At 31.8% G+C, this 11745-nt stretch overlaps 1 protein-coding gene across 1 annotated transcript; it reads left to right on the forward strand.

Annotated features, from left to right (window-relative positions):
* Positions 1 to 139: 139 nt before the first annotated feature.
* On the forward strand, positions 140 to 11429 carry LOC122271576 (serine--tRNA ligase, mitochondrial). Its single transcript, XM_071184311.2, has 4 exons — positions 140 to 203; positions 326 to 905; positions 6723 to 6907; positions 10871 to 11429. Exons 1-4 carry the CDS (start codon positions 193 to 195, stop codon positions 11358 to 11360), a joined length of 1266 nt encoding a protein of 421 aa, XP_071040412.2. The 5' UTR covers positions 140 to 192; the 3' UTR covers positions 11361 to 11429.
* The last annotated feature ends 316 nt before the right edge of the window (positions 11430 to 11745 follow it).

Consider the following 11745-nt stretch of genomic DNA (forward strand, 5'->3'; position numbering starts at 1 on the left):
GGCTAGCCCAGTTGCGTGAATTGCATGTGGTGAAAACGGTCCCTTAGAATCAAGTTCAAGAGTAGCGCACGCGCAAAAAGAAAAGAGTAAAAAAGCACTTTTCCTTCTCCTCAACTCAACTTAAATAATCATGACGCTTGTTTTGTTTCCACCGCATCGTTCGCTGAAAGCATAGAAGTGAAATTATGAGTAATGATTAGAAAGTATTGCTTAATTATTAATAGTTATTATTCTTGTTAAATTCAATGTTTCGTAACTTCTAAAGGTGTCTTAATTTAGTGTATGTACTATTTTATACTGTTATTTTTCTTATTATGTTATTTAGAGATTTAATTCGAAACATTCGTGTACGATGTTTCTGTACATCTTCGAATTTCACCGAAAGAGCAGTTGACTGGGATTATTTCAGTGATTCGGCAAATTTGAAAGAAATATCTTCCAATGTCATATTACGTAAAGTTCCTTGTGAGTTACAAGATGCACTTAAAGAACTTCAACAGTTACATCGAAGTGATCCTATAAAAGCAGCAGAGTTAAAAAAAAACATAACACCCAAATTGTTTTGGTTTCCAAATGCTATGCATCCGAGAGTGGCAAGAAATAGATCAGAAGAACCAGTTGTACTACATAAAATGGGTTCAAAAACTGCGTTTACTTATTTTCCTTCAACTTTTGATAATCTTACTAAGAGACTAAATTTGTTAAGAACAAAAAATTTAGGACAAATGTGTGGTAGTAAGAGTTACTTTTTGAAAAATGACTTGGCTCTTCTAGAACAATCATTAATTAGGTATGCTGTAGAGAAACTAACTAAAAAAGGGTTTATGTTGATGTCTGTTCCGGATATATTAGGTTCCAAATGTTTTGAAAGCTGTGGAATGCGAACTGAAAACAAACATTCACAGGTATTTAAATAAGTTTCTATATGTGTGTAAATTAATTCACTTTTGTAACCGAATTGTCAAATATTCTAAACAATGTCACTTAAGATTTTAAATTTTTCACATCTTACAAAATTTCATCTCTTTATTTACAATTTTGAGATTACAAAAGAATTTATAAGAATTAATTTAATGCTAAGAATTTATATACAATTTTTACAATCAAATTTCAGGAGTCTGTCCAGGTCAAATTTCCTTCCTTCACAAATTCAAATTTAGGTACTTTTTCTTAAAATTTTATTTTTGTATCCCGTAAGAAATAATAAATCTGAAATAATAGAGAGGAAAAAAAAATCGAGAGGTATGTTGCAGGAAGCCCAAAAAAATTCTGCCACAGGGGTTCTCACTAAAATCAACCTGAAGAAGCAGGGTTCCCGCGGCCTTGAAAAGTACTTGAATTTCATTTTGATTTTCAAGGGCCCCTAGAAGTACTTGAAAATGATATTAAATCCTTGAAAAATTCAAAATGACCTTGAAAAGTATCGAAAACTCAGGAAAACAACCCTATTTCCTGCATTTCTGTGTTTAACTTTTTGACGCACGTAAGTGTGAGAGAATGACTTCCCCGCCTTTGGGTTGATGACACGTACTGTTTGATTTTATGTATGTTTGGCTGATTTTAGGAATTTTAAATATTGGGCACTGCGCCAGATTCTGACAAAAACTCTATTCTTATTCTGGCAATCATCGGTCTTCGTATTAAACTGATTTTAAAGCTATGTGTTGCTACTCGTTTTCGCTTGATTCAAAAATTGTACGTTCAATTCCCATTAAAGTAATTTAAAAATCTAATATCGCGATTTGTACTTAAGCGTTTTTAAACCCCAATATCGCTATTCGTTTTTCCGCAAGTTTAAAATCCAATGTCGTTATTCGTATTCGCGCATTTTGCAATATCAAACATCGATTTTCGTATTTATACTCTATTTGAAAACTACTCGTTACGATTCGTGTTCATGTGACCATGTCAAATGCGTATGATCGATTCTACTTACAAAAAATTAATTTAAGTATGAGTAGTTAATTAAAATAGTCAAAGTGACCAAAATTGCTAGTAAGAATCTATCAGAAGATATTGAGGTGGAAGTTGGCAACTGATTCAATTTTGGTTGACCCGTAATAAATTTAAAATGATAATTAAGCCGCAACATCCAATAATTGATTAATTTTCTTTAATAGAAAAGTGGTCAAAATTTCAAAATTATGTTTAAGAACAATTTAAATTTCACTGTCTAAATGCTTCTGCCACTTTAAATATTAAATAAAATTTTCCCAGCAGAGTTGTTTTTAAATATCTAATTGATATCACAGTATTATATAGAACATCCCCCCCCCCCGTCCTGCCCGAATTTTGCTTAGATCACTTTCCGAAATCAAGAGAGCAATGGAAGTCTTATTTTTCAGTACTGCTATTATCGACTGTCAACTAACTATTATCGTCAAAACATTTTAGTTTAAAATGTAAAATTTTAGTCTATCTTTTCCTAAAATTTAAGTCCTTGAGAATTTTATAATAAGTCTTAAAAAGTCCTTGAAAAGTACTTGAATTTTATTTCTAAAGTAGGGCATGAACCCTGAGAAGACATCTTTAAGATGGGTCTGGTTCATTTCATCGACAATCACTTCATCGACAGGCCATTTCATCGACACCACTTCATCGACAGGCCATTTCATCGACTAGGTCATTTCGTCGACAGGGTTGTTTCGTCGACAGGGTCATTTCGTCGAGAAGTCAATTCATCGACAGGGTGATTTCGTCGACAGGATCATTTCAACGAAAGGGTCATTTCGTCGACAGGGTCATTTCGTCGACAAGTGATTTCGTCGACAGGGTCATTTCGTCGACAGGGTCTTTTCATTGACAGGGTCATTTCGTCGCCAGGGTCATTTCGTCGACAAGTCATTTCTTCGACAGGGTCATTTCTTCGACAAGTTACTTCGTCGACAGGGTCATTTCGTTGATAGTGTCATGCGTAATTCTGAAACTATTTTAGAGATTTAATTTAAATATTTCTATTATTAATAAGAAAAATGCACTTATTTAATCTTATACTAAAGTAAAATTCTTTATGGCTGTTTATTGTTCCAATTGCACTAAAAGAAGTTCGCTTTTTAAATTAATTAATAGGTAGTTGAGAAGCGTTTAAACAGTTGATGTATCGAAATCTACATTTCTATATCTAAATCGTAATAGCTCGACACTTATTTTCAGGATAGGTAAGGATTGTCTTCAGAACATTACCAAGCATGATATCCGGACCGTGGTCACTAGTTATAGTGTGACGTTAACAATCAAATTGTTTTTAATATCAAATCAAATTAATAAAATATATTTTTAGAATTAAAAGTAATAAAAATATATTACAATGAAAATTTAGACACTATTTCAAGCAGGGGAAAGCTAAATTTATTGCTGTAAAAATTTTGAACATTTTTACATAAATTTTAACAAAAACATAGACTTCAATCGAATTCTCACAGAAATGAAAATAATCATAGACTTAATTATTATATTTGCATAAGTAGAAAAAAAAATTCATCCCGCAGTGGACTGATCGTTAAGACACGGTTCCCAGCAGATCACCGAAGTCAAGCATCACTGGCTGCGGTCAGTGTGCGGGTGGGTGACCACTTGGATCAGTCTGCGTAGGGACCGAGGGTGTGTGATATCGGTCCTCGTTAAACTGTTCTACCGTAAAGTGCTTGACTTCGCTTGCAGGTCGTCGGGCTACTGAAGCGGGGGTGCCATCCCCTCTGCAGAGGATTAAAATCGTGATGGCATGTCTTCGGATCATCCTGAGGGATGTTTCCCAGACCGTCGCCAATAGCCCATTGTGCAGCTCTAGTGTGACGTAAATGAACAACAACAACAGAAAAAAAATTTTTAGGTTTTTTATGATGGAAAAGTAATTTCTTAATGTTCACTTTAATTGCAATTTTAAACTTTTTGTTCAGCATCGTTAACATTAGGACAGGAATATGCTTATTCGAACAATCGAACTGAGTCTTAGTTTCGTTACTACTATTAAAGATTTCGAAGAACAATAGGAACACGAACTTGATGTTTAGGTATTTACCGAGGCGGTTGTAGATTCCCACAATATTTAAAGTGCTACTCACCTTACCAAAAATGTTTAGAAGCACGGGCGTAATGTTGCAAGCGTGTTAGTGTTTGCTCTTCACAAAATGTGTTTTTTCTATTAATAGTGGATTTAATAATAGTATTAATTATTCAATTCTAATCTAATATTATCAAATAATACTATTTTTGAATTATACTATAATTATAATTAAATAAAAATAGTATAATTTAATAGGAATAATAATAGTAGTAAGTAAATGATGAATTAATTCATTTTTTATTTGTAGGATTTAAATTAGACACATTTTGTTTAAAAGAAAATTAACAAAAAGTCAAGCCTGGAATTTAAACGTAAGAATAAATAACTCTTACTTTACGAAAAAGAAAAAAAATCTTGCAATTAAAATTTGACCAATTTTTTAATAGTATAAATTTTTAACTGATTTTCTGCACAGGATGAAAACACAATTTTCAAACGCTTACTGACAACTATTAGCACGACTTATCGCCAATCAAAATTTTGATTATTTTCTGCCTGAACAAGCCAATCCCGCAGTGGACTGATCGTTAAGACACGGTTCCCAGCAGATCACCGAAGTCAAGCATCACTGACTGCGGTCAGTGTGCGGGTGGGTGACCACTTGGATCAGTCTGCGTAGGGACCGAGGGTGTGAGGTATGGGTCCTCGTTAAACTGTGCTACCGTAAAGTGCTCGACTTCGCACGTAGGTCGTCGGGCTACCGAAGCGGGGGTGCCATTCCCTCCGCAGAGGATCAAAATTGTGATGGTCTTCGGATCATCCTCCGGGATGTTTCCCAGACCGTCGCCTATAGCCCATTGTGCAGCTCTAGTGCGACGTAAATTAACAGCAACAACAACAACTGAACAAGCAGGAGGCTCAAAACTAAAATGCAGAAAAAATGAAAATAAAAAATGCATATATATTTAAAATATCAAATTTGTGCAGTAGACTACAAATGAGAAAAAATAATTATGAAAATTTTCACACATAGCGAAAACCACAAGGGTAAAATTTCACGAAATGTTCTATCAACATTCAAAATTCCACTTTTTTCGTATTGGAAACAAAAATTCACATTTCTTTTTCAGAACACATATCAAACATGATATTTAAAAACATTTCCATTTCCGATTACACTTTCTAAAGGACTTATTGCTCGCCTTTAAAATATATACTCTCACCGCAAATTTTATTAATTTAAATTAATTTTTATTCTCTGGCGAGTCGAAAAGAAAAACATTTTAATATTTGAGTAAAAAAACAAGTTTGCTGAACTTATTTTAATAAAACATTAAATGAGAATAAAATCAGATGCATATGGATAACTCTCCTCAATTATAAACTCAAAAGTCCATTTATTTGTTATATCGTAATAAATTGCGTTTTTCCCCAAATGTTTTAGATCATAAAAACCCTGTCGACGAAATGACCCTGTCAATAAAAAGACCCTGTCGACGAAATCAATTGCCGAAGAAATGACCCTATCGACGAAATGACCCTGTCGACAAAACTACCCTGTCGATGAAATGCCCCTGTCGAGGAAACGATCATGTCGACGAAATGACTTGTCGACGAAATGATCCTGTCAATGAAAAGACCCTGTCGACGAAATGACTTGTCGACGAAATGACCCTGTCGACTAAATGACCTGTCGACGAAATGACCCTGTCGAGAAAAAGGCCCAGTCAATGAAAAGACCCTGTCAACGAAATCAATTGCCGAAGAAATGACCCTGTCGACGAAATCACTTGTCGACGAAATGACCCTGTCGACGAAATGACCTAGTCGATGAAACGGCCTGTCGAGGAAGTGGTGTCGATGAAGTGATTGTCGATGAAATGAATGCGACCCCTTTAAGATATCTGGTTTATGCATTCTTGTTGCACTTAAGAGGACCTCATACTACAGGAGAAACTTTTCATTGCAAATTCTCTTTCCCCTCCATCAAATTTTCTAATTTAAAGTATAGAAAATTTGAGTTCAGACAAATCTAGAGTAAGCCATGTAGTTTCAAATACTGAAGGGAAAATTTTAAAATTTATTCAAATGAATATAAATTATGAGAAGACATTTTTTAGTTTTTTTCCAGCTATTGAAACTTAGTGGCTTACCTACCGCTACACTCACTTTTTCTTCTTTTGAATTAGTAATGGAGAGGGAAAAGAATTTACAGCAAAAAGTTTCTCCAGTGGTTTGGCATTCTCGTAAATAATAATAACCACTCAAAAAAAGAATTTTCAATGAAGTTTAATGACCTTTTATAAATGTTCTAGTATATGTTTAGTCTAATTTGTCAAATGATTGCAGTACAAATAAATTGCAGTAAAAGTAATTTTAGTGGAATGTTTAATTTAGTCCTTAATTTCATATATTTCTTTAAAAGAAATGAACCATGAACTTCCAGTTGAAAATGAAAGCATTAATTAAATATTTGTGTAAATCAAATTACCTAACATCAAAGTCTAGTATTTTGAGCTTTAAACTGATATAAACTGTTTGCTGAGGTTTAAAATTTTGCCCAAGATATGAAGATTGAATGCTCCTAAGATGACTTACTTAAGTTTTTAGTTTATATACCAGCAGTATTTTGTAATTTGTATTTATGGCAGTTTTAATTTTCAAAATAAAACTTTCAATTCAGTAGTTGAAGAATATTTATTGTTTGAAAATTTTTTAGGTTTATCATATTCACAATGAGTGGGCACCTAAGGTTTGTTTATCAGGAACTTCTGAAATGGCACTGGCTACTTATTTTTCTGGAAAGACATTAGATGTTAATGAGTTGCCATTAAAGATTTGTGCTGTCAGCAGATGTTTTCGTGCTGAAGCCAATAAACATCAAAAAGAAAAAGGAATATTTAGGTATAACTTTTTCATTGAAGTAGTGTATATGTAGTAATGTTTGTTTATTATGGTAGTGACCAAAGAAAAAAACGAAAAATATGTCATCTGTTTCTGATAAAAATAAAACAGTTGGTAATGCATTTATTTTTGTTATATATATGTTTGTTATGATAAGTTACAGTTGTTAGTTGAGTTGCCATTAAAGATTTGTGCTGTCAGCAGATGTTTTCGTGCTGAAGCCAATAAACATCAAAAAGAAAAAGGAATATTTAGGTATAACTTTTTCATTGAAGTAGTGTATATGTAGTAATGTTTGTTTATTATGGTAGTGACCAAAGAAAAAAAACAAAAAATATGTCATCTGTTTCTGATAAAAATAAAACAGTTGGTAATGCATTTATTTTTGTTATATATATGTTATTTGTTATGATAAGTTAACCGCTTTTTAAATTAAGTCAAATAATGGCAGATTAGTCATGTCATTGATCATGCGTGTGTCGTATTGCTCATTGACTCTTTTAGATAGAGTAAGTTTTATCCTCTACCATAATTTTTCTCCATGTGGAAAATGTAAGAGTAAATATGAACTTTAATTTTTTATTATGCATATATAAGGCTCACGTTAAGCATTTGCCAAATGCGATAAGATCGTAAATTCAGCGACAAAAAAAGGGGGGTTTGTGAATGACTTTTTCCTACCAGAAAAAATATATATTTAAAGCTGATTGTGCTCTGGAAAGAATACGGATTACCGGAATTTTCGCTAACAGTGATTCATAAGTTTCCGGAGTTCGAAGGTCCAGACGTTTCAAAAAATCATTGATCACAGAAGTTTCGGGAAATCAAATTTTCAAAGGTGGAACTTAAAAACAGTTTATTTTATTTGTTTGTAAGGGAGAGCCAGAGAGATACTTAAGAAGCTTATATTCATGATTATCAGTAAATAGTTGTTATAATCATACACTCAAGAAACAAAGACATATTTGTAAATTTTAAATATATTTTAAGTAAACTAAGAAATATTGAGAAAAAGGAGAGAGAAACTTGTTTAAATTTATTACTAATTTTTCAATTTAAACTTCTTTTTTTTTTAACTCAAGAAATTTTCCTGAATTTTGACTTAGACTCACAATTATATTCCTCTAGATCTTGAAGGGAAAAAATGAAGAAAACAAAACCTGTATTTTTTATTCGATTATAGTAAATTTCCATTATATACGTCGCTTAACCAATTGGAATTATATTAACTTCTGATAATGTTGTGAGCCACAGAGATTATGAGTCAGACAAAAAGTACGGTTTATTAAGTCGACAAATACAAATTGAAAACGACACTATCTTGCAGTATTAAAAAGAAAAATACTTCGTATCAATCCTTCCATCTTAAGGAAAACAATCTCTCTCTGAAAGAAGGATTTTACTGTTTGATTCAAATCAAAACACATATAGAGATATTATTTCACTCAATATAATTTGAAATTAAGCTTATTTTTTCCAAAGAGAAAATTAACTTCTCAAATGTTGCAGCTTTAATTAAGAAATCATGATTGTTATTATTAGTAATGTTGTAAACAGTTTTTTATTGCTTTATCTTTAATGATATCTTTATAAGATGAAATACAGTAACAGGAGCAATAATAAATTTTTTACCGTTCATTTTATTTAGCATATTTATAATCCAAATAAGTTCTCTAGCTGTGTCAGCTGCGGCAAATAATTCTGCTTCACATGCTGATAGTCCTATCTATCTTTGTTTTCTACTTTTCCATGTTATAAGAGAATTACCTATCATAATTACAGAACCCGAAGAGATTTTCCTCCTCCTGCGTTGCCCCAACTTGCATCCACACCACAGTTTAATGAACCGAATTCTTCACTATAAAACATAACCCTGTCTTATGAACCATTCAAATATTTCAAAACTCTTTTAGCCAAAACAAAACATAATGCCTTTTTTCAGAATGTTTATTAAATTGTGATAAGTAATGAGTTACAAAAGCAATATCTGATCGGGTTCTATTTGGTTCTTCGATAAGCAAATTTGCTATTTTCCTAGAAATTGACTAAGCTTTAATTTTTATACACTACTAATGTTAGTTTTCACTGTTAAGTAAGTGGAATAATCAGCAGATCCCTATTCATCTTGAAATTAAAACAAAATAAATCACTGGGAAACTTTCATTCAACTTATTAACTTAATTTCAAGTGGTTGTCGGATCAGGTCATATCAAACAATGAAATTATTTCTTGCAGTTTGTTGTCAATTAAATAGGTTAAATGTTAGCAAGATGCCTAAATACAACTGGATATAAAAGTGCCCAAGTCGCAACACTACAATACAAATTCAATTAATTGCTTGCAAATAGTTTTCATTTCATGGGGTTCCCGCAGTGTATTTGAAAGTCCTTGAATTTTGTTTGAAAGAATCAGGGCCCCAAAAAGTCCTTAAATTCTATGATAGTGTCCTTGAACAGTTTTTGATTTCCTCGAAGTAATTTTCAAAATAATATTTTCTACGAGAAAAACACAGAAATAGTATTAAAAATTTTTTTTATAAAACTTCAGCAAAATTATTACAATTTCAATCACTCACTTTCATTTCACAGTTTTCTTGACTGAAGAATAGAAGCCCAGCGAAGTCCATCTAATTTTCTAATCTGATTTAAATTTAGAAACGTCCCTTATCCTTATTTACCCCTCTCCTGTGATTGGATTGCAAAATACCAGTAGATTGTGGGAAAACCATGTCTAGTATTAGCCTTGTTTTAACCACGTGTCGCATGCACTAATTTTAAAACGTGCAATTTTTTAACCTTTTTAATTTATTTGCTAATGTGTGAAAACGAAAATTTCATTCTAATTTGAAGAGCATGGAAGGTGCTTCTTTAAATTCTGATTTTTTTTTTTTTTTTTTTTTTTTTTCATTTTCCAATGATTAAAATTTGGTAAATTTTGATATACAATTTTATAATTCTCAAAGTTAGATAACATAGATGAACACACTGTGCACAGATACATTGGTGGTGATTCACCAATTTTGCAGATATTGCAGCAATCCCATTGTTAGCTGTTGAACTTAATCAGCTGATTTTTACAATGAAAATAGACGATTGTGGTGACAGTAGGAAATCTTTTAATGCAATTTCGTTTGGAGGGAAATTACTAATGTTACTGAATATGATAACTACTTTATATAAGTGTAATTTTATGTATAACTATTAATATTAATGGGCATGTATATATATATATTGTCAAGAATAAATAAAAGTAAAAGTATTCAATAGTTAACCAACTTCATATATTTAATAAAATTATTCCATTATCAAAAATGTTCAGAGCTTGCAGATGCTTTTGGATTGTGTGCACAGATACTTTGTTTTTATCTTACTATGATAATGCTATCAAATATGAAATGGTAAAGAAATTTGCACTAACGCAATTTTCAAAAAGCTCCATGGAGTAAATTCTTGAAGGTGAAATAGGAATGCGTCATTTTTCTCTCCTACGTAGGTCCTTGAAATTTTTTTTGAAAATTGAGTTGGAACCCTGTTTTTTGTCCCATCTGTCTCGAACAAGGAAGTTTTTTTTATCCAGTGTTTAAAATTTATATATAAATGATGGCAATACTTTGACTGCAAACTCCCAGCTTTAACAGTTTTACTTTGGAACAGACCTCATCGAAGGCTATTGCTCTATCTTGAGGACAAGGGATTTTATTTCTTGATTTAACTTAGCTTTTCTCTTATTTCTTTTGATTTAAACAAGTTGTCTTAGTTTTAACCTAGCTTCAAATTTTATAACCTATTTTTAGGCAAGTTATCGACAAAGCATGGCTCTTGCTTCAAAATTGTACAGCATTCTCTCTTTCACTTTTCTCTAAATGCATATTTTTAATAAAGTTTCGCATAATAGTTCAAAGTAAGAGTTACCTTTTTTTTTATTTACTTTATATATAAAATGTTATTTTGTTCTTCTTTTCAGGGTTCATTATTTCAACAAAGTTGAAATGTTTAGTGTAACACCCAATGAATCTGGTAATGAAAGTGAAGAGATGTTGAATTATTTTGTTGATATTCAAAGAGAACTATACTCTGAATTAGGTCTGCACTTTAAAGTTCTTGAAATGCCTCCTTGTGAACTTGGTTTGCCAGCTTACCACAAAATAGATATCGAGGCCTGGATACCTGCTCAAAAACTGTATGGTGAAATTTCTAGTACTTCTAATTGCACAGACTACCAAAGTAGAAGACTAAATATTACATATTCATCCCCTGGTGGCAATCAGTCATTTTGTCATACCATTAATGGAACAGCCTGTGCTATTCCTAGGCTATTAATAACTATACTAGAAAATTTTCAAAATCTTGATGGCAGTATTACAGTTCCTATACCACTTAGAAAATTTATGAAAAAGAATGTTATTAGTGAAAAATTTAAAGAAGTTTCTTTTTGTATAAGACCTATTCCATGAGAGAAGCATAACTGAATGTTGAAATTTTAAACGCAAAACTAATAAATGTTAAAAAATTGCTGTGCTTATTCGTTTTTATGATTGAATTCAAGTGAAGGAAAATGTCCAGTAATTTTGTTTTTCTAATGTTTAAGTGTCACATTTACACTTAATGTAATGTGAAAATTTAATTTCTAATTTTACTTAAGCCTTTAATTTTTCTTTAAACGTTATTCCTTTTTTTCAATTTAGCAATTTTTTTTAAACTTTCTTGTTGACCTTTCTCATGGTCATCGCACTTCCTGTGGGGAAAGTCAACCAACCCCTCTATTCACGTCTTTCTTTTAATTTTAGGGGGCTATCTAACCAATCTCTTTCCTCTAAACTTCAAACTCTCCGCCTCTTT

The sequence above is a fragment of the Parasteatoda tepidariorum genome, chromosome 10 (assembly GCF_982258835.1).
Source record: "Parasteatoda tepidariorum strain Cologne lab strain chromosome 10, Ptep-v5.0, whole genome shotgun sequence".
NCBI lineage: Eukaryota > Metazoa > Arthropoda > Arachnida > Araneae > Theridiidae > Parasteatoda > Parasteatoda tepidariorum.

Coding starts and splice junctions, on each gene's coding strand:
- LOC122271576 (XM_071184311.2), top strand. Junction 906..6,722: donor CTGAAAACAAACATTCACAG/GTATTTAAATAA, acceptor AAAATTTTTTAG/GTTTATCATATTCACAATGA. Junction 6,908..10,870: donor AAAGAAAAAGGAATATTTAG/GTATAACTTTTT, acceptor TCTTCTTTTCAG/GGTTCATTATTTCAACAAAG.